This window comes from Pipistrellus hanaki (genome assembly GCF_964339955.1).
Source record: "Pipistrellus hanaki genome assembly, chromosome: 16".
NCBI lineage: Eukaryota > Metazoa > Chordata > Mammalia > Chiroptera > Vespertilionidae > Pipistrellus > Pipistrellus hanaki.
The window spans coordinates 36,925,223-36,946,813 of NC_140518.1; the positions used below are offsets into that span (position 1 = coordinate 36,925,223).

At 48.2% G+C, this 21,591-nt stretch overlaps 4 protein-coding genes and 1 pseudogene across 5 annotated transcripts; 2 read left to right on the top strand and 3 right to left on the bottom strand.

The window, feature by feature from the left end:
• Positions 1–1,951: 1,951 nt before the first annotated feature.
• LOC311610846 (small ribosomal subunit protein eS25-like) lies at positions 1,952–3,067 on the bottom strand (annotated as a pseudogene). Its single transcript has 2 exons — positions 3,026–3,067; positions 1,952–2,283 (listed from the first exon to the last, which is right to left on the bottom strand). The product of its transcript is annotated as a small ribosomal subunit protein eS25-like (transcript).
• A 1,013-nt stretch (positions 3,068–4,080) lies between these two features.
• On the top strand, positions 4,081–4,843 carry LOC311611302 (uncharacterized protein C17orf114; the record flags this gene model as incomplete). The annotated part of the gene is made up of 2 exons (XM_084863336.1): positions 4,081–4,153; positions 4,582–4,843. The coding sequence occupies 2 exons, from the start codon at positions 4,081–4,083 to the stop codon at positions 4,752–4,754; spliced, it is 246 nt and encodes an 81-aa protein (XP_084719462.1). The 3' UTR covers positions 4,755–4,843.
• A 2,815-nt stretch (positions 4,844–7,658) lies between these two features.
• PSMB6 (proteasome 20S subunit beta 6) lies at positions 7,659–9,610 on the bottom strand. Its single transcript, XM_084863315.1, has 6 exons — positions 9,455–9,610; positions 8,988–9,055; positions 8,565–8,696; positions 8,343–8,472; positions 8,008–8,152; positions 7,659–7,873 (listed from the first exon to the last, which is right to left on the bottom strand). The coding sequence occupies exons 1-6, from the start codon at positions 9,551–9,553 to the stop codon at positions 7,731–7,733; spliced, it is 717 nt and encodes a 238-aa protein (XP_084719441.1). The 5' UTR covers positions 9,554–9,610; the 3' UTR covers positions 7,659–7,730.
• Positions 9,611–14,568: 4,958 nt separating this feature from the next.
• On the bottom strand, positions 14,569–16,539 carry GLTPD2 (glycolipid transfer protein domain containing 2). The gene is made up of 3 exons (XM_084863309.1): positions 15,676–16,539; positions 15,234–15,400; positions 14,569–15,128 (listed from the first exon to the last, which is right to left on the bottom strand). Exons 1-3 carry the CDS (start codon positions 15,952–15,954, stop codon positions 14,591–14,593), a joined length of 984 nt encoding a protein of 327 aa, XP_084719435.1. The 5' UTR covers positions 15,955–16,539; the 3' UTR covers positions 14,569–14,590.
• A 1,328-nt stretch (positions 16,540–17,867) lies between these two features.
• On the top strand, positions 17,868–19,521 carry VMO1 (vitelline membrane outer layer 1 homolog). The gene is made up of 3 exons (XM_084863328.1): positions 17,868–18,199; positions 18,568–18,665; positions 18,910–19,521. The coding sequence occupies exons 1-3, from the start codon at positions 18,020–18,022 to the stop codon at positions 19,205–19,207; spliced, it is 576 nt and encodes a 191-aa protein (XP_084719454.1). The 5' UTR covers positions 17,868–18,019; the 3' UTR covers positions 19,208–19,521.
• Positions 19,522–21,591: the final 2,070 nt, after the last annotated feature.

Sequence of the window (21,591 nt, forward strand, 5' to 3'; positions counted from 1 at the left end):
CAGGTTCTAAAGGACAGACTAGTTCAAAACATCCTAAAGCAGATTTCTCGATCTCTTCTTTGGGTGGAGATTTTGGGCTGTTTCTAGGTTTGTTTGTTTTTTTTTTTATCTGTTGTGAATAAAGGTCCTCTAACATGCCTGTGTAAGTGTGTGTAGATACATGTTTTCCTTTCTCTTGGGTAAATAGCTAGGAGTGGAGCTGCTGGGTCATATAATAACTGTGCTTTAACCTTGTAGGGAACTGCCAAGCTGTCCTCCAAAACAGTCGTTTCATCTTACATTTTCAGTTGCTCCACACGCGGCCAGCATTTGGTACTGCCAATCTTTGCAGGGCTAGCCATTCTAATAGGTAAAGTCATACGTGGCTGTAGTTTTATTTGTATTTCTCTGAGGATTGATGATGTTGACCATATTTCATGTGCGAATTGGCCATTTTTAGATATTTTGTAAAGTGTTAAGTCTTCACTGAGTCTTTTTAAAGTCACGTTATTTGCCTTATTATGTAATTGTAGGAGTTCTAGATTTATATTTGGATACAAATCCTTCATCAGATTTATGTATTGCAAATATTTTCCCCCAGAATGTGGCTTGTCCTTTTAAAATAATGGTGCCTTTTAAGGTTTCGGGTTCCATTCCACAGTCTGGGCACATACAGGAATCAACCAATGAATGCATAAATCAATGTTTTTCTCCCTTCTGCTCTCTCTCTCTAAAAAAAAAAAAAAAAAAAAAAAGCCGAAACCGGTTTGGCTCAGTGGATAGAACGTGGGCCTGCAGACTGAAAGATCCCAGGTTTGATTCAGGTCAAGGGCATGTACCTTGGTTTCGCGCACCTCTTACAGGATGTGCAAGAGGCAGCTGATCGATGACTCTCTCTCATCGATGTTTCTAACTCTCTATCCCTCTCTCTTCCTCTCTGTAAAAAATCAATAATATATATATATATATATATATATTTTAAAAATCAGTCAAAAAATTTAAAATTTTTTAAATAAAATAATGGTGCCTTTTAAAGAGCACAATTTTTTATTTTGATTAATTGGTTATATATAGGCTATATTATTTAGCAATAAAAGAGAATAAAATATAAAATAGTGCAGTCACCTTGGAAAAGTTCCTCAAACTGTTAAGCATAGAGTTATCATATGGCCTAGCAATGCCACTCCTAGATATATACCCAAGGGAACTGAAAACATGTCCACACAAAAACTTGCATATGAATGTACATGGTAGTATTACTCAAATAACCCAAAACTAGAAACAACCCAAATGTCCATCAACTAATCAACAGATACACAAAATGTGGTTTCATCTCTACACTAGGATTTTATTCAGCCATAAAAAGAATGGTGTCCTGGTACGCTACAACATGGATGAACCTTGAAAACATGCTAAGTGAAATAAACCAGACACAAAAGAACCACATTTTGTGTGATTTCTTTTGTATGAAATGTCCAGAATAATAAACCCATAGAAAGTAGATAAGTGGGTTGCCCATAGCTGGGGGTAGGATAGGGGAGTGACTGCTAATAAGTACAGTTTCTTTTGAGGGTATGAAAATTGGTTGTGACTACACTAAAACCACTGGATTGTACACTTTAAAAGGGTGATTTTTAAAAATATATATTTTATTGCCGAAACTGGTTTGGCTCAATCAATAAAATAAATCAATAAAATATATATTTTTTTGATTTTGTACAGAGAGGAAGGGAGAGAGATAGAGAGTTAGAAACATCGATGAGAGAGAGTCATCGATCAGCTGCCTCTTGCATACCCCCTCTGGGGATGTGCCCGCAACCAAGGTTCATGCCCTTGACCAGAATCGAACCCGGGACCTTTCAGTCCCCAGGCCGACGCTCTACCACTGAGCCAAACCTGTTTCGGCAAAAGGGTGATTTTTAATTTAATAAAGTTTTATTTTTCAAAATGTACAGCTGGTGGGACCTGTTGTTCATGCATCTTCACCAGCAGCTGGGGCGTCCCCACCCTTCGTGTTTCTACATGACTTGAGCTCTGTGCTTGGGAACTAATTTAGTAAGTCCTTTCCTAAGGAGCTCCTAGGGCTGTCCTGACAACCGTCAAGGTTATAAGCTTATTGTTGGAAACTTCCTTACAGAGTTTGTCATACGTTGCTTTGTCAAATGAAGCTAGGCTATTGAGCTTGTCCCAAACTTTCTCTTTGGGTCACTTCTTTTTGGCCTTGCCCCCAGATTTGTTCACTGGGTCTTTGTCTTTCTTGGCTGACTTTCTGGCATTTTTCTTCTTCTTGTCCTCTTTGGCAACCTAGGGAAGCTCAAAGAGCAGCTGCTACCCCTGCAGCCTTGCTAAGATGTTGGACAAAAGGTTAAAAAGGGTAAATTTCATGATGTGTGAATCATCTCCTAATAAAGCCACTGATACAAAAAATAAATAAACTGTTAATGCATGAAACATGAGTGAATTTCAAAACCATTATGCTGAGAGAAGTCAGACACGAAAGAGTAATACTATATGCTGCCATTTATATAAAGTTCTGAAAGAGGCCAAGCCAGTCTGCAGTGGTGGAAGTCAGATCAGTGGTTGCCTGTGGCAGGGGGTGGGGGAAAGACTGACTGTGAAGGGACATGTAAGGGAACTCTGGGATACAAATGTCCTGGATCTTGATTGGTGTGATTACATGGGTGTATATACTTGTCAAAACTCATAGAACTGTACACTGGGATATGTGTGTATTAAATTATGTGTAAATTTTTACTTCAATAAATAAAGTTAATTTAAAAACAAAAAAACAGATTTCTGTCTAAGTCAGGCAATAGAGTCAGCAGGGCCTCCCAACCCTTCTCCTTGCACCTTAGGGAATCATCTACCGTGTTTCCCTGAAAATAAGACATCCTCCGAAAATAAGACCTAGCGCAACTTTGGGAGAAAAAATTAATATAAGACACTGTCTTATTTTCGGGGAAACAGGGTAGTGCAGCTTTACTAAAGGGCATTTAGAGTCCTTGTCTAGGGTGGACCTGAGGCTCCCAGCCCAGGCTCTGGGCACCTTCCCTGCCTGCCTGAGGGCATCAAAGCCTGCCAGGGACATGCTTGGGAGGCTGTGTGGTGGCAAGCAGAGTGGACTCTGGAGTCAGACTGATGGGAGTGGGGGTAGTTCCCGCCCTGCTGGTCGCTGCCTGTGTGCCCTGGGCACGTTACCTAGTCTCTCAGGGGCCCGATTCCTCACCTCTAAATCAGATAGTAATCACACTTGCCTCAAAGGAACACTGACAGGATAGAAATAAGATAACACGTGCAAGTCCCTAGGATCTACCTGGCACAGCCTAATTAATCAATTACAACTAATTATCTTCATAAAAGGGGACAAGAGCTACTGTATCATTTAATGAGAACATAATAGTTTCCTGACTGGCTGAAACCGGTTTGGCTCAGTGGAGAGAGCGTTGGTCTGCAGACTGAAGGGTCCCAGGTTCAATTCCCGTCAAGGGCATGTACATTGGTTGCGGGCACATCCCCGGTGGGAGGTGTGCAGGAGGCAGCTGGTCGATGTTTCTCTCTCATCGATGTTTCTAGCTCTCTATCTCTCTCCCTTCCTCTCTGTGGAAAATCAATAAAATATATATTTTTAAAAAATATTTTTCCCTGACTGGTCAAATTTCCTGTTCTAAAGAAAAAAAAATTTTTTTAAACTATTCTTTAAATTTTTACATCTTGGGAATTCTCACTTGAAAATACAAATGAGTCCCCAGCAGTGTACAGGCTGGCACCCAGAGGTCCAGCATTGCTGTAGTGACTTTTCACTGCACCTGTGTGCCCCAGCCCCTCTGCGTGTCTCTGCCATGCCACCCGTCTCAGTCTCCTGCTGCTGGTTCCAGAGAGCCCCCAAATTAAGAGGGCACAAAAGGACAGGTGTTTTGAGTGGGGTATCCCTCCACCCCTTCCCTCCACCCTCTTCTCCCCCTTCTATCTCCTGGCGCCTCTAATCACCAGGCGGTCTGAGGCTAAGTGGTAGTTTTGCCCACAGTGGGGCTTGGAAACCACACCCCTTCTCCTGGGGCCCTCCTGGCCATTCCCAACACCCTGGTCTCCTCCATTGTTGAGATGGGTCTCAAGGGGGCATGGTGTTTCCCATGGTGTGTGTGCCGGAGACAGCGAGGGACTGAAAGAGGAGCAGGTACGGGGAGACTGAGGGGAAAGGGGGGCATTAGGAAGATATAAACTGGCACTGGGAGAAAGGTAAGTGCTTAACCCGGGGAAGGGAAAAGGCTAGTTTGTTTCCCTGGATGGGAGGTGGGCCTTTGACTTCACAGAGCTGGCTAGATACTTTGTAGGGCCCTATGCAAAATGCAGAAGTGGGGCCCTATATTAAAAAATGATGAAGAATTTCAAGATGATGAGAGCAGAGCAGTACACCCAGCATGTGGGCCCTTCTGAGTGTGGGGTCCTTTGCAACTGCACAGGCCTGCTCTCTTAAGGACTCCTCTCTCCTTCACCCAGGACCCTCAGAGGTCTTCCCTGGCCTTCCACCTCAGAGGCTGGTGGTGTGGGGGTAAAGGGGGACCCAGACTCACAATTCCCTTCTTCTTTCAATCTCCCGTTTAGGTCTGGATCCAGCTGCCCCTCCAGATCCAGATCCCAGCCCAGTGACAGCCCCCATCATGGCTGAGGGAGGGATGCCCTCCCTAGGGTCTAGTGCCTACTTCAGCAGGAAAGCTCGACTTTCCTTCCGCCACCAGCTGCACGACAGAGCATCAGCCAATGACTCTACCATTTGAAGGGGACAACCAGGGGCTGAACTTCTAGGAAGCCTTGGCAACCTTCCTCTCCCCCCCACCCCCTTCTCAGTGATTCCAGTTTCTGGCTCCCCCATGATCTTCTCATTAAACATATTCAGAGTTGCCAAGTGTCCTGTGTATGTGCACGTATGTTGGGGTGGAAGAGTAGATGAGGAGACCTGGTTAGGGGGTTGAGGTGGGAAGTGCAGAATTGGGTGGGAGTGGGGACATAGGATTAATGAACCTGATGTAGCTGATCTAAGGAAGAGCCCTGGTGTGGCTAGCTAGAAGTTTGCTGAAATCAAACTGCAGAGTTGAGTGTGGAGAGAGCATTTGGAGAGGTTGGGGGCTAGGCAGGACAGTAGATAGGGCTGACATGTTCATTCAGTGACTATCAGATGTCCACTCTCTACGAGGCACTGAGGATAAGTCAGTGAGCAAGCAGAAAGAATTCTCTCTTCTCACTGTCCTTACTTTCTAACAGAGGAGGTAGACAATAAGGAAACAAGGAAACATGATAATGAGGTAGCAATAACTGCTGCTATGAAGAAAATTAAACAGGGTAATATGGAAGTGTGAGTGGGATGCTGTTTCTTAAATTGCAGGTGGTTAGGAAAGGCCTTTCTGATAAGGTGCCATTCAGAGCTGAGACATGAATGATGTGTCAATGTAAGCTCATCATCTAAAAAGTGTACCACTCAGTGCGGGATGCTGATAGTGGGAGATTCTATGCATTATGTCAGAGGCAGGAAGGTGTATGGTAAATCTCTGTATTTTCTTATCAATTTTGTTGTGGACCTAAAACTGCTCTAAAAAAATAATATATATATATTTTTAAATCAGCAAAGAGTAGTCCCAGGCAAAACAACAACAACAACAACAACAACAACAAAAATCCCACCAGGAACTATTAAGTGTAAAACCTCTTAGGTTCTAGGGGGAAAAGCCAGTGACTGGAGTGGCAAGATTGAGGGGGACTGCTGAGTCCTGTGGGCCACGGTAAGTTGTTAAGATGGTATTCTAGATGGAATGGTAAGCCACTGAAGAATGGTAAGCAGGGAAACAACGTGATTTCACTTACATTGAATAATTTCCTTGGTTGCTGTATGTGGAAAAGATTGGAGAAGACAAGTATGGAAGCAGTAAGGCCATGTAGGAGAGGGTGTTGCCATCCTCCAGGCAAGAGATGAAGGTGTGCTGAAACCGATTTGGCTCAATGGATAGAGCTTCGGTCCCGGGTTCGATTCCGGTCAAGGGCATGTACCCTGGTTGGGGGCACATCCCCAGTAGGGGGTGTGCAAAGAGGCAGCTGATGGATGACTCTCTCTCATCGATGTTTCTAATTCTCTCTCTCCCTTCCTCTCTGTACAAAATCAATAAAATAAAAAAAATTAAAAAAAAGAGATGGTGGCTTGGCTCAAGCCAGCGCAGTGAGAAGTAGACGGATTCCAGACGTACTTTTGGAGAGTTTTAGGACTTATTGTTAGACTGAATGTGGAGTAAAAGGGAAAGGTTGAATCAAAGATGCCCTAAGGCAGGGAGGACCAGAACAGGTTTTGCAGGAAAATCAGGAGTGCTCTATTGATTATTTTAAGTTTGATGTACACAAGTTTGAGGACAGAGGTCCTTTTCTGCTCTTTTTCACTTCATCAGATACTATCCCTCTACAGGGCAGGATTATATTCTAGAGCAAAGTTTTCAAATGTAGCTTATACTGTTCCCTGACCCATATTGGGGAGAAAAGATTGGGGCAGGATTAAGAATGCTGGTCACACTGAAACCAGTTTGGCTCAGTGGATAGAGCGGCGGCCTGCGGACTGAAAGGTCCCAGGTTCGATTCCGGTCAAGGACATGTACCTTGGTTGCGGCCACATCCCCAGTAGGGGGTGTGCAAGAGGCAGTTGATGGATGATTCTCTCTCATTGATGTTTCTCTCTCTCTCTCTCTCTCTCTTCCTCTCTGTAAAAAAATCAACAATATATATATATATTTTTTTTTAAAGAAAAAAAAGAATGCTGGTCACTGTCAGTGAACACCACTTCATTTACTTAGGGCCCTGGCTTGAGTGGAGACAGCAATGGAAGGGCCAGAGTCCAGTCTCTGCCTCCCATCTAAGGGGATGAAGGCTGACTTATCACTACACTCCCCATGGGAATGGTGGCTTCCAGAACTGGCCCACCGTACTCTCTGTGGCTGCCCTCTCCCACCCAACGTCCATCTAAAGCTCCAATTGCAAACACCTTTGTGAGAAAAGTGTTTGCAATTGGAGCTTCTGACAAGATGAGGTGACAGAGGTGAGTTTGGAAAGAGGGGACCATGAGCCTGAGTCAGAGGAGACCTGGAGTCCTTCTGGCCTTAGAGCCAGTAGCCTCCCATGATGACAGGCAGGAGGCAGGCTAAGGGAGGAGACCTCAGTCTCAGTCAGAATACTGAGTTCTACCTCAGACTTGAACAGGGGTGGGAATAGGACCATTTCTTGGTAGTTCCACATAAACTAGTCTGGTGTCACAAGGACCTGGATCTACTAGCAGTATTTCCCGAACTTTTGACATATGTGTACCTTCTCTAATTTTCGTAATGCTGAGAACCCCTCGTACTCATGAAAACGTAGAATTAGGCGCAGCAAAGCACGGTGCAGTGCATATCCCCACCAAACTCCGGTGCAACGCGTACCCCCACCAAACTCTTCCCGTACCCCTGGGGCTACGTGTACCACTTTGGGAAACACTGTACTAGAGGAAAGGAAATGTGCGGGGGAAAGTGGCCTGAAGAGTTTGAAAACCACCCCTGTAAAGTCTCCTCTCCAATGGCCCCAGAGCTAGAGCAGTAGTCTGTACAAACTTGTAGTGGACCAGACAAGTTTGGGCTGAAGTAAAAAAAAAAAGAACCCCAAAGCACAGAGACTCTTTGACAAACTGTTTATTGAATTTTGGGTCAGTAGGGGATGTCTCTTATTGTATCCTAGAATCCCAGGATTCAGGGAGGTGGTAAAGTGGCAATGGAGAATTTGGGGATCTGGTCTCCTAAGAGTACCTGCCGCTCTACCCCCGATTCTGATATGGATGCCAGACGGATCACCCCACCACTGGAGCCATCCCTCTCCATGGCCAAAGCGAGAGCTGTGGATAAAAAAAAAAAAAAAAAAAGTTGGGGGTCAGAGTTGGATGCTGGGATCACTGCAAGGAATGATGAAAATTGGACTGGCTTGGGTATGGGGGTTAAAGCTCATAGGCCCAGAAACCCAAATTCTCACCATTGGCAGTGAATTGCAGACACTCTTCCTTGGTCATACCTTCCCGGTAGGTAGCATCGACATAGCCATAAATATAGGAGCTTCCAGAGCCTCCAATGGCAAAGGACTGTCTTACCATCATCCCCCCCATGGGCACCGAGTACACCTGCCAGGTGGAGGGAGGAAAAGAGTCATCAGTTGTACCCTCCTCACAACACATGTGCATTCACCTGTCCATTGTGGGACTGATCTAGAAAGAGTTAATAGTGAGGTAGAGGTTGGAAACAGAAAATGGCTGGGATGGGGAGAAGATCAAAGTCATGGCCCCAAGACTCCAGGGGTGGGGAGTATCTGACCTGCCCTCCTTCTTGGGAGTCCCAGCCTGCAACGATGATTCCTGCCATCAGGTCTTCCCGGTATCGGTAACACATTTCCTTAAAGAGGCTGGCTGCAGTGTGTACCAGAGGAGGCTCATTCAGCTCAATGCTAGAAGTCAAAGGGAAGGCATCATCAGGACCTAGAAGTCAAGACCCTCCCAGCTCCCTTCATATACTTGTTTCTTCCCGGCCCACAAGCACCTGTGGAAACCAAGCTGATAGGTAACAGCATCAGCTACAGCCTGGGTATCGGCTGCAGAGCCGGAGCGGCAGCAGAAGATTCGATCATGAATGGGGGTTAGCTTGTCAGTCACTCGGTTGGCGATGTAGGACCTGCAGAATGACAGGAGAGTGAGGGAAAGGACCCCACTGGTCTCCCACCTCCCTCCCATTGTCTACTCCTTCTGGCCTCAGGAATAGGACTTCCTCTAGTTCCTATTCTCATCAAAACTGAAGCAGTCTGGAGAAGAGACTTCTGCAAGAATTTCATCTACGGGTGAGTTGTAGAAGCTGGGACAAATCCTTATCTCCAGGGAGGGGAGAATCCTCCCTCCCACAGCTGTCTGTGGAGGGTAAGGATGGGCTGGCAGGCATGGAAGGAAGGGAAAGATAGGAAGAGCTTACCCAGTGGTTGTTCGGGAATCGGCCCCCAGAACCACGCCCCCGTCGAACTGAACGGCCATGATAGTGGTCTGGGAAAAAAGAGAAAGGGGTGAGTCTGGGCCTATTCACGTTCTCCAGCACAAGCAAACAATGACCCCTCTATCTAGCCCCTAGGAGCCCGTTGTCAAATCTCAGAGGGGCCTCAACAACCCGCAAAATACCAGAATTCCAATCCTCAAATCCTCCCCTCCCCTCCCCCAGGCTCATCCCAGCCTTAAGCCTGTGTCGCGCAGGATTCCAGAATTCCACACTTCTGCCTGCCTTCCACATCCTACCATAACGCATCCTCCGGGTACCTCTCCTTCGGCCTGCAGCACATCCGAGCCCACCTCTCACCCCCGCCCCCCAGTTCTCCCAGCGCTCTCAGGCCTGTCCTCCCATCGCACTGAGACTCGCGCACACCCCCTGAACCCCGAGTCCCTCCTCACCCCTGTGGAGACTTCCCGGTTTTCCCAGTCGGGGGTAATGGCCTCCGGCCCCCAGGCGGGTGCGGGACCTGCTCCTCTTGCTACTAAGGTGGCCGCCATCTTTCTCCTCTGGTGCTGCCGCAAAGCAACTGTCGTAAAGCGCTCTGTCACTCCCTTCTGTCGTGCTCTGAGGCCTTCTGGGAGCGCAGCGGGGCCGCGGTTGACGGCAGAAGGGAAATGTGTAAGGGCTTTTTTTTTTTTTTTCCGACAGTGAATGCTTGATGGCAGCGTGGCAAAGTAAGCAAACAAAAATACTCCTCACTCCCCCCCCCAAAAAAAAAAACAAAACAAAAACAAAAACAAAAAACAGCCTGCAAGGCTATACTTCCGATTGGATTGTGCAGTAATATCTGATTGGAATTGCAATTCAAAAAGTCTTCAAGACAGACTTGAGCCTCTGACTTCCAGACAGCACACTATGTTTTCATTTCTTTTAGGTATGTATATACCTAGCAGTGTATACAGAACCAGGCGTGGAATTGCTAACTGTTTAACATTCTGAGGAACTGACAATTGTTTTTCACAATAGCTGTCCCATTTTTTAAAAATATATTTTATTGATTTTTTTTACAGAGAGGAATGGAGAGAGATAGAGAGTTAGAAACATCGATGAGAGAGAATCATCGATCAGCTGCCTCTTGCACACCCCCTACCGGGAATGTACCCGCAACCAATGTACATGCCCTTGACCGGAATCGAACCTGGGACCGTTCAGTCCGCAGACCGACGTTCTACCACTGAGCCAAACCGGTTTCGGCTGTCCCATTTTTTTTATTTGATTTTTTTTACAGAGAGGAAGGGAGAGTGAGAGAGAGTTAGAAACATAGATGAGAGAGAAACATCAATCAGCTACCCCCTGCACATCCTTCCATTGGTGATGTGCCTGCAACCAAAGTACCTGCCCCTGACTGGATTCAAACCTGGGACCCTTCAGTCCGCAGGCCAAGGCTTTATCCACTGAGCCAAACCGGTTATGGCAGCTGTCCCATTTTACATCCCCACTAGCCACATAACAGGGTTCCAATTTCTCTACATCCTCACTAATTGTTATTGTGTGTTTTTACTTTAGCCATTCTAGATGGTGTGAATTGGTATCTTGTGGGGTGTTGTTGTTTTTGTATTTCCCTAATGATTAGTGATGTTGAGCCTATTTTCATATACTAATTGTCTGTTTATTTATCTTTTTTGGAGGAATGTCTATTGAAGAAGTCCTTTGCCCATTTTAAAATTGGGTTATCTTTTTTTAAAATAATATATTTTATTGATTTTTTTACAGAGAGGGATAGAGAGTTAGAAACATCGATGAGAGCCGGGACAGGTTTGGCTGCGTCGGCCTGCGGACTGAAAGGTCCCAGGTTCGATTCCGGTCAGGGGCATGTACCTTGGTTGCAGGCACGTCCCCATTGGGGGCTGTGCAAGAGGCAGCTGATCGATGATTCTCTCTCATCGATGTTTCTAACTCTCTATCCCTCTCTCTTCCTCTCTGTGAAAAATCAATAAAAAAGAAAAAAGAAACATCGATGAGAGAGAAATATCAATCAGCTGCCTCCTGCACACTCCCCACTAGGAATGTGCCCACAACCAAGGTATGTGCCCTTGACCAGAATCAGACCCTGGACCCTTGAGTCTGCAGGCCAACGCTCTATCCACTAAGCCAAACCGGTCAGGGCTAAATTGGGTTATCTTTTGTTGAGTTTGTAAGAGTGTTTTTGATATGGTAGATGCTAGTCCTATATCAGATACATGATGCAAATATTTTCTCCCATTCTATGGGTTATCTTTTCACTTTAAATATATATATATTTCTTTATTGTTTTCAGAGAGGAAAGGAGAGGGGGAGAGAGATAGAAACATCAATGATAAGAGAGAATCATTGACTAGCTGCCTCCTGCATACCCCACACTGGGGATCGAGCCCGCAACCCGGGCATGTGCCCTTGGCCAGAATCGAACCTGGGACCCTTCAGTCTGCAGGTCAACGCTCTATCCACTGAGCCAACCCAGCTAGGGCTGTAGGAAATTTTTATTACTAATTCAATCTCTTTGTTATAGGACTAGTCAGAGTTTCTATTTACTTTTTTTTATTAATGCATTCTCACTCTTTATTAGTTTTTTTTTTATTATTGATTTCAGATAGAAAGGAAGAGGGAAAGAGAGAAATACCAACGATGAGAGAGAATCATTGATCAGCTGCCTCCAGCATGCCCCCTACTGGGGATCAAGTCCGAAAACCAGGCATGTGCCCTGGACCAGAATAGAACCTGGGTCCCTTCAATCCGAAGGCTGACACGCTACCCACTGAGTCAAACTGGCTAGGGCTCTATTTACTTTTCAGTCCATTTTGGTACTTTATGTCTTTCTATGAATTTGTCCATTTCTGTTAGGTTATCTAATTTATTAGTCTACAATGATTTATAGTATTCCCTTATAATCCCTTTTATTTCTGTAAAATTTGTAGTAATGTTCTCTTTCATTATTGATTTTAATAATTTGTCTTCCCTCTTTTTTTATTTGTCAGTCTAGCTAAAGTTTTTTTTTTAAATATATTTTATTGATTTTTTTACAGAGAGGAAGGAAGAGATATAGAGAGCCAGAAACGTCGATGAGAGAGAAACATCGACCAGCCGTCTCTTGCACACCCCCCACCAGGGATGTGCCCGCAACCAACGTACATGCCCTTGACCTGAATCGAACCTGGGACCTTTCAGTCCACAAACCGATGCTCTACCACTGAGCCAAACCGTTTTCTGCAGTCTAGCTAAAGTTTTGTTAATTTTCTTAATATTTTCAAATTACTTTTTTTCTTTTAATTTTTATTTATTGATTTGAGAGAGAGAGGAAGGGAAAGAGAGTGGGAGGCAGTAGGGAGAAAGAGATGATCAATTTGTTCTCTTATCTATGCATTCATGGTCAATTCTTTTTTATATACTTTTTAAAATGTGTTTTTATTAATTTCAGAGAGAGGAAGGGAGAGGGAGAGATAGAAACATCAGTGATGAGAGAGAATCATTGAGGATCAAGCCTGAAACCCAGGCATGCGCCCAGAATTGAGCCATGACCTCCTGGTTCATAGGTCAACACTCAACCATTGAGCCACACCAGCCAGGCTACTTTTAAATATTTTTTTTATTGTAGTAAAATATAAATAACAACATAAAAGATAGCATTTTAACCATTTTTGGTGTATAATCTAGTAATATCAAGTACAGTCACATTGTTGTGGAACCCCCTCCTTTTCTTTTCGACTCTCTTGGCTCCAGCCACCTGAACTATTTTTAGTGCTCATACATTCATTCAACAAGAAACCATTGTGTTTACTAGGTACCAGGCACTGTGTGAGGCACTGAAGGTACTTCAGGGGACAAAATAGACAGAAATTTCTAGCCCCATGGAGCTTATATACATTGGGGGAGACAACGAAAAATAGTTACAATATACAGTATGTTAAAGAGCGAATTGAATAAGAATAAAAATAAAGCAAGGAAGTTAGGAAGTGTGTGTGTTGGCATTTTAGAATAATCAGGAAGATCTCACTGAGGAGACATTTGAATAAAGATCTGAAGGAAGTAAGGAGGGAAGACATTTTTCTATTTGGGGGAAAACAGTATGGACAGAGGGGAGAGCAAGTGCAAAGGTTCTGACACAGGATCAAAACTGACATGTCCAGTGAATATTGAGGTCAAGTTGGCTAAAGCAGATTCAGATCAGGTAGGATGTTTACAAAGCTTTTTATCATTCTCAAAACTGAAAACATGATACAGAAAATTTCCCGATTAAATTAATTTTTAAAAAATATATTTTTACCGATTTCAGAGAGGAAGGGAGAGGGAGAGAAAGAAACACCAATGATGAGAGAGAATCATTGATCAGCTGATTCTTGCACGCCCCCTACCGGAGGTCGAGCCGGTAACCTGGGCATGTGCTCTTGACCTAAATCAAATCTGGGACCCTTCAGGCTGCAGACTGACGCCCTATCCACTGAGCCAGACCAACTAGGACTAAATTAATTTTTTTAGTTGGAGTGCAATAGGAAGCCATTGGAAGGTTTTTTGTTTTGTTTTGTTTTTTAAAAAATATATCTTATTGATATTTTACAGAGAGGAGGAAGGGAGAGAGAAAGAGAGCCAGAAACGTCGACCAGAGAGAAACATCGACCAGCTGCCTCTTGCACACCCCCCACCGGGGATGTGCCCACAACCAATGTACATGCCCCTAACCGGAATCGAACCCGGGACCCTCCAGTCCACAGACCGACGCTCTACCACTGAGCCAAACCGGTTTCGGCCATTGGAAGATTTTGAGCAGGGAAGTGACATGATGTGAACTACATTTTAAATAATCATTTTGGCTGCTCTATTGAACATATAGGGAGATATGGTATGGAACAGAGAGACAATTAGAAGACAATTGCAACAATAGGGGTAATAAAATTGGCTTGACAAGCAGTGAAGAAAGTGGAAAGTAGTCAGGTTCTGACAAATTGAATGTGGGTACAGAGAACAAGAAACAGAGAGTCAGGATGACTACAAGGTTTTTGGTTTAAGGGCCCGGAAGAATGGAATTGTCATTTACTGAGATAGCAAAGGCTAAAAGAGGGTACTTTGGGAGGAGAGGGAATTAGCATAGTTTTAGGCATCTAAGTTTGCTATGTGTAGTTGGAATCCAAATGAAGATATAAAGATGTATATTGCGCTGAGCTTCTGCCTGGCGTGAGGTTTTAGGGTTGGGAGGTTGACAGGAAAGGGTGCCGTTTCTTCATAGAGACAAGGAACACAGGAGGTGAAGTCCTGGGACGAGGCGATTGGATCCCAGACGGACGTGTTGCACGTGCGGGCATCTAGGAAATATCTGGCTTTATGGGGGCTGGAGACTCGGCAGGCAGTTGACAAGGCCGGCCCTAGGAGTGGCTGAGATAGCGAAGGGGAGGAGATAAAAAAAAAATCCCACCCAACCCGGGGCGCGCCTGCACGGGAGTGACCTCACCGAAGAGGCGGGACACCAGGCGCCCCGCCCAGGCAGCCGAGCTCCAGGGGCCTGGACCCGGAGCCAAGTGCTGCGCGGATCCCGCCCCAGGGCGCGCTCTGCCCCGGCGGGTCCCTCAGGCCAGCTGCAGCAGGCCGCGCTCGGCCAGCAGACCCTGCGTCCGGTTGTAGACCTCCTCCAGGGTGGCCGCCGCGCGAGCCAACGCGGCCCGCGCCTCCGCCTCCGTGGTCCGCGGGCAGGCCAGCTCCAGCAGGCGGCCGCGGCCCGGGAACGAGAGGAAGGCGAGGCGGGCGGCCTGGCGCACCAGCCAGGGGTGGTGCGGGCCCAGGACGGCGCTGTAGGCGTCGCTGCACTGCTCGCCGGGGCTCGGGCCGCGGTGCGCCCCGGTGGCCACCCTCCGGAGGCAGAGCTGGGACCAGCGCAGCGCGCGGTGCAGCAGCAGCGCCGTCCGGGAGCCCGAGGGCCTGGCCGAGTCCGGGGGGGCGGCCCCGGGCCTCTCCAGCCGCCCCGCCCGCCGCTCCCACGCGGCCATGGTCACCAGCGTCTTGTAGTGCGCGGCCTCCGGGCCATGCACGCGAGCCTCCAGGGCGGTCACTTTGGTGAAGGCCTCGCTGGTGGCGAAGGTGAAGATGGAGCCGAAGGGAGTTAGGAATCTGTGTGGTTTGGAGGTGGGGAGAGTGGGCTGGTTAGAGAGAGAGAGAGAGGGCGATGGAGCCACCGGAGGCCGGGACTGGGTTTAGGGGAGGGGGACCACTCACTTGATCAGCTCCCTCCATCCGACCAGGTACTGCGACAGCTCCACATCCCCGTCCAGGCTCAGGCTGGCGCGGAACGGCCTCACCAGGCGGCCCAGCATCCCCCGGGGGCCCAGGCACGGAGGCTCTCCCCGCTCCGGGGCCTCCAGGGCTCCCCACTGTTGCAGGATCTGGGGGGAGTAGATATGGGGAGGAGGAGGAGGGGCGGGAGCAGAACCCCTAGCCTGTTAGGCCTCCTTCGCCAAGCAGCCTAGTGGGGCTCTGAGGAAGTCACTCCTAAGGTCTAGCCAGTGTCCCTCCTGCTGTGCGCTCCGCTTCTGTCAGGGGGAGGGGGTACGGGAAGGAGGATCCGCTTTTCGGCAGGGAGTCAGCCAGCCTGGCTCCACCTCCCCCCGGTTCAGGGTCCTACTTGGGGCTCCCGGTCCCAGCCCTGCCCCAAGCGTACCTGAGAAGGTGGAGGTCCCTCCGAAACGCAGGGCTGGGCCCCGGATCCGCAGCCCGAGAGGCCGCCTGGGGAGAGACAAGGCGGGGCGGTGAGGCCTCCAAGAGGGGCCTTAGGTGCCCTGGATCTGGTTTCCTGGGTCCCTGCCAGAGGAGGTGGGGGAAGAGGCCACTCACGCAGGCTCCGGTGATAGAGATACAAAAGCAGCAGCGCGAAAATGGCAAGAGCAATTGTATAGCGGAGCCAGCGCCTGGAGACCTGTGGAAGCGGCACGACCCCCATGGGTGCTGCCGGGACCACCACCCCTCGCCGGCTCCCACCTAGTCCTTATCCCTCCGCCTCCGAGAAGGAAGAGAAGCCCGCGGTGCACTGAGGTGCAAGGGTTAATCATTAACCGAAGGCCCCTTACCCTATGTCCTTTGCCCCAGAGGGCAGCACCTCAGGGGTGAGAAACCAGATTAAGAGGATTTGGGAAGTTCCGTGGCCGTGACAGGTCTCTGTATTTCCCCTCCTTTTAGGATCAGGTTGTAGGAAGAGGCAGCCTGGGTATCCGGAAGGAAGGGAGGCTGGCGAGGTCAGAACCAGCTCCCACACTGGGCAATCACGTGGGTCCTAAGATAACTCTGGGCTTGAATTCCTTCCACTGCAAATTGAGGATAATAACAGGTACTTTGCCAGGATTAAATGATAATGTACGTGTAAACACTGTGAATGGGAAAGCTGACCACAATTGCTCCATAAATCTTACCTATAAAGTTCAAGCTCAGGACACCCACTTCTAAGTTCTCTAGTCTATCCCCAGGGAACCTGGTCTGGATCTAGACGCTTGACCTCCTGATTGTTTACTTTGGACTTTATCCACCATGCCCTCACCAGCTCCTACCCAGTCCTTGTCCCAACTCCAGGTTGGTTCTCTATTATTTATCAAACAAGCCTTTATTAAGTACTTCCACATGCCAGGCCCTGATTAGGCTTCAAGAAGACAAATAAACTGAGCCTTCATAGAGCTCAAGGTCCACGGGAGACTTTATAATCTGTTTCCTCCACTGGAATGTGAGCTCTGATGAATCTTGTTTTACTTGGTTGCAGCTCTATTTGCAGAATTTAGAATATTACCTGGGCCAAAGTACATTATTGCGACACACGTATCCTATATCATTAAGGCGTAGTATGCAAATTGTCCCCTCAACTGGGAGTTTGTAGGGAGTTCAGTCAGGTGACAGGGCCAGGCAGGGGGAGGGAGGGAGACACCTAACCCCCACCAGCCAGCAGCCACTAGGGACCCTAACAGTGCGCGAATTTTGTGCACCGGGCCTCTAGTATGTTAATAAACAAAGAAATGTATACTAAGGGCAGGCAAATCAAGGGTAGTACCCAGATGACAAATTTGCATATTTTTGGGGGGTGAGGGACTTGGTTTTGATTTTTGCAAATTAGGAGTCCACCTAGTGGCCTTGGAGGGGGTACATTCAGAGAAAGGATACAGGATGCAATCAAATAAACAACATCTCCTGTTCTCTGTGTATATTTTCTTCTTAGGGTGAGGGAGAGTACCCCAGATTCTCAAGAAGTGAGGACCCCAATCTCTACAAAGACTCCTCCTAGCTCCCACAGTTCATGGGTTCTTGCCCTAGCTCTCACTCTGATGCTCCCTTGAGTCGTGTAGGTCCTGGCATTTGCTGCTGATCAATCCTGTCCCCTGGGACTCAGGAGCCTTCACTTCCATCCCTAGCCTTGGGCTTCCCACTTCCGAGGGTTGAAGTGTTTCTCAGCTTGGCTGACGGTGACCTTAGGCAAGTTGCCTGCCATTTCTAAGCCCCAGTTCCCTAATCTACATACTAGGAAGGCTTATTCCCACCTCCTAAAATTGTGAGAACATGCCTGCTAGACGCTAACCACAGTTCCTGGCCTGCAGTAAAAGTGCAGTAGAGCCGAAACCGGTTTGGATAGAGCGACGGCCTGCGGTCTGAAAGGTCCCTGGGTTCGATCCGGTCAAGGGCACATCCCCAGTGGGAGGTGTGCTGGAGGCAGCTGATGGATGATTCTCTCTCATTGATGTTTCTAACTCTCTATCCCTCTCTCTTCCCCTATGTAAAAAAATCAATAAAATATATTTTTTTTAAAAAGAATTGTTAAAAAAAAAAGTTCAGTAAGTGGTGGTGATTCCAACTTGTCTGCTCCTGATGCCCCTCCTCTGGCGCTGGGAGCATTGTTCTCTCCGAGCAGCAAAGCAGGTCTGGGGGGTTCCGGGATCCGACTACTTTTTGGTGTTGCTTCCGCAATCGGATCCCGCTAAGCAGAGGTGATATAAACGTGCTTACGGGCCCTGGCTCACAGAGGCTGCAGCATGGAGCGGGGCGCGGGAGCCAGGCTGCTGCTGCTGCTGTGGGCGGCGTGCTGCTGGCATGCCCGCGCGGTTGGTTCCAGCCGCTACACCATCGGGGTGACCAACGGGGGTCCCTGGGGTGACTGGGCCTGGCCCGAGATGTGTCCCGACGGACTTTTCACCATCGGGTTCTCCATCAAGGTGAGGGCTCAGATCTGGGTCTCAAAGGTTTGGCTCAGCGGATAGAACTTTAGCCTGCGGTCTGAAGGGTCCCCGTTAGATTCCTCCGGTCCAAGGGCTCCTGCGGGGGTTGCGGGCTCCATCCCCAGTAGAGGGCGTGCAAGAGGCAGCCGATCAATGATTCTCTTTCATCATTGATGTTTCTGTCTCTCTCCCTTTCTCTTTGAAATCCATACGAATATGTGTGGCTTTTTTTTTTTTTAAATAAAAGATGCCAACCAATTCCAGTAATAAAAACGAAAAGGAATGCATTCAACGTTTATTTGTAAAAAATAAAATAAAATAGTGACTGGTAGTCTGACTCATCTTTACCCCTCTTCTCGCGCCAGGTGGAGGCCCCACAAGGCATTCCTGGAGACGACACGGCCATGAACGGGATTCGGCTGCACTGCTCCCGTGGGCGCACAGTGGAGTCCGAGTCTGGAAGGTGAGGGGCCGGGGCCTGTGACCCCCTAGGGTGGGGTGTGGCCCTTATCCTCTGTTACACACACACCCCCTCCCAGCCGGCTGGGAACTCCTCAGCTGCCACACTTTAGACCTCCCCTCTGCACCTCGGTGGACGTCTGGTGACTAGCCCCAGGCTTGGGAAGTGCCCCCGGGCTGGGGCTGGGTCGGGCTGGAGGTGGGCGAAGGGCGCCCCCACAGCCAGCGAGTCTTCCCTTCACTCCCAGGTGGGGCGCGTGGAGCGAGCCGCAGTGGTGTCCCCGCGGCGGCTTCCTCGTGGCTTTCTCACTCCGAGTGGAGGCACCCAAGACCCTGGGGGACAACACGGGCGCGAACAACGTGCGCTTCCGCTGCTCGGACGGCACGGAGCTGGAGGGGCCTGGCCTGGCCTGGGGAGACTTTGGGAAGTGGAGTGAGGCGTGTCCCAAAGGCATCTGTGGTGCGCAGACCAAGGTCCAGGCGTCTAGAGGCCTCCTGGACGACACCGCCCTTAACGACGTGCGCTTTTTCTGCTGCAGCAGCTGATCCCCGTGGGCCCTCTCCCGGCCCCACTTCTCCGGGCTGTCCCACCTTCCGCATTAAAGCTTCCCCATCCGTCCTGGCTTTGGTGTCATTTGTCTTAGGCACAGGAACCTGCATCTCCCTGTCTCCTAGCCTAGCATGGCCCGGGGTGAAGCTCAGGTTTGGCTCAGGGGTCCATGGCTGGCTACTCAAAGTTCCGGACTTATAGTAAGGTGACCAGACGTCCCGCTTTTGGCGGGACAGTCCCGATTTCTAGCAATTTGTCCCGCGTCCTGTGGCGTTTTAAAAAAGTCCAAAAGAGCCGAAACCGGTTTGGCTCAGTGGTAGAGCGTCGGTCTGCGGACTGAAGGGTCCCAGGTTCGATTCCGGTCAAAGGCATGTACATTGATTGTGGGCACGTCCCCGGTAGGGGGTATGCAAGAGGCAGCTGGTCGATGTTTCTCTCTCAACATTTCTAGCTCTATCCCTCTCTCCTCCTCTCTCTCTCTCTCTTTTTTAAAAAAAAAAAAATATTTTATTGATTTTGTACAGAGAGGAAGGGAGAGAGCTAGAGAGCTAGAAACATCGATGAGAGTCATCGATCAGCTGCCTCTTGCACACCCCCTACTCGGGATTTGCCTGCAACCAAGGTACATGCCCTTGACCGGAATCGAACCCGGGGCCCTTAAGTCCCCAAGCCGATGTTTTATCCATTGAGCCAAACCTGTTTCGGCTCTCCTCCTCTCTGTAAAAAATCAATAAAATATATTAAAAAAAAAAAAAAAAAGTCCAAAAGATTTAAAAGAATCTTTCCAAAAATCAAGACTTTTCAAAAACGCCACGGGACATGGAACAAATTGTTAGAAATCGGGACTGTCCCGCCAAAAGCGGGACGTCTGGTCACCTTACTTATAGTCTAGAAAAAAAGGCACTTAAGTTCAATTTTGTGTACAAGGGAAGGAAGCGCCTGGCTTCCTGAAGGCGTCTGCACACACATCACGCCCACTAAACGCCCAGGTTATTTCCTTTCTGAGCCACCAGTGATCTCAGATCCAGAAACTTCTACCGAACTAGGAGGTGACATGCTCCCACACCTTCAGGCTTCATTTGCTACAGCTTGATTGGTGAATGTGTCTTTTCCTTAGTTGTCCCCTGCCCCCCTTCCCCCCAAACGCCAGCGGTGGCTTTTCCGTATACTGATTCCCATTTTGGGTCTTTGCCCTGGATGCTCTCTCTGCCTGGAATCCCTCAGCTGTCCAGGCGGTTAGCCCATAAGCAGATTTCAGCTCCAATTTCACCTTCTCAGGGTGTATAGGTATCCCATTGTCAACGTGTTGTTATTTTTTAATCTTTACCAGAGGATATTTTTTTTTTAACTGATTTTAGAGAAGGGGAGGGGGAGGGAAGGAGGGAGAGAGAGAAAGAGAGAGAGAGAGAGAGAGAGAGAGAGAGAGAGAGAGAGGTTGGTTACCTGCCTCTAGTATAAGTCCCCACCAGGATCGAGCCCAAAACCTAGGTATGTGCCCTGACCCAGAATCAAATCAACAGGCAACCTTTGGGTGTACAGGACTACGCTCCAGCCAACTGAGCCACACTGGCCAGGTCTCAACGAGTTCTGTAAAAGTGCTTATCGTGAGCTGATCTTTTGCTTCTTTTAGAAACTGCCAACTTTCCACCCTGGAATGCTAAATCGAGAGCGCAGAACTTGCCTGCCTTGTTAACGGCGGTACTTCGGGTGCACACTAATAGCTCAGTAACTGTGTGCTGCCCTGGCCCGCCTGGCTCAGTTGGTAGGAGCCTGACAGGTGCGCTAAGAGATGGTTCCTTCCGGGTTGGGGCACACACCCAGACGGCAGATGCATCTTGGTTTGAGGCAACCAGTTGGTGATGTTTCTTTTTGGCACCAATCTTTCTCTTTCTCTTCCCCTTCCTCTCTCTAAAATCAATTAACAATGATAAATAAATAAAAAATGTAAACTCGTGCTTAAAAATATCACTATTTGCCGGGACCGGTTTGGCTCAGTGGATAGAGCGTTGGCCTGAGGACTAAAAGGTCCCGGGTTCGATTCCGGTCAAGGGCATGTACCTTGGTTGCGGGGGACATCCCCAGTAGGGGGTGTGCAAGAGGCAGCTGATCGATGATTCTCTCTCATCGATGTTTCTAACTCTCTCTCTCTCTCTCTTCCTCTCTGTGAAAAATCAATAAAATATATTAAAAAAAATTATCACTATTTGCTAAGAAAATAAGCGGGGTCTATAGACTGATTCATTTGCCTCTCAGCATAACCATTATGGCTTATCGCAGTTTAGGTTCTTACAAGGGTATTTCTTGGATCACATGATCTCACACATCTAGAGGAAATGATGAACAACATAGACTGATGAACAAAAACAGACCCAGAGAAAGA

Coding starts and splice junctions, on each gene's coding strand:
- PSMB6 (XM_084863315.1), bottom strand. CDS start 9,553: ATGGCGGCCACCTTAGTAGCAAGAGGAGCAGGTCCCGCACCCGCCTGG. Junction 8,697..8,987: donor GATTCCCGAACAACCACTGG/GTAAGCTCTTCC, acceptor GTCATTCTGCAG/GTCCTACATCGCCAACCGAG. Junction 8,153..8,342: donor ACTCCCAAGAAGGAGGGCAG/GTCAGATACTCC, acceptor TCCACCTGGCAG/GTGTACTCGGTGCCCATGGG.
- GLTPD2 (XM_084863309.1), bottom strand. CDS start 15,954: ATGGGGGTCGTGCCGCTTCCACAGGTCTCCAGGCGCTGGCTCCGCTAT. Junction 15,401..15,675: donor AGGGACCTCCACCTTCTCAG/GTACGCTTGGGG, acceptor TACTCCCCCCAG/ATCCTGCAACAGTGGGGAGC. Junction 15,129..15,233: donor GGATGGAGGGAGCTGATCAA/GTGAGTGGTCCC, acceptor CAAACCACACAG/ATTCCTAACTCCCTTCGGCT.
- VMO1 (XM_084863328.1), top strand. CDS start 18,020: ATGGAGCGGGGCGCGGGAGCCAGGCTGCTGCTGCTGCTGTGGGCGGCG. Junction 18,200..18,567: donor CCATCGGGTTCTCCATCAAG/GTGAGGGCTCAG, acceptor TTCTCGCGCCAG/GTGGAGGCCCCACAAGGCAT. Junction 18,666..18,909: donor GTGGAGTCCGAGTCTGGAAG/GTGAGGGGCCGG, acceptor CTTCACTCCCAG/GTGGGGCGCGTGGAGCGAGC.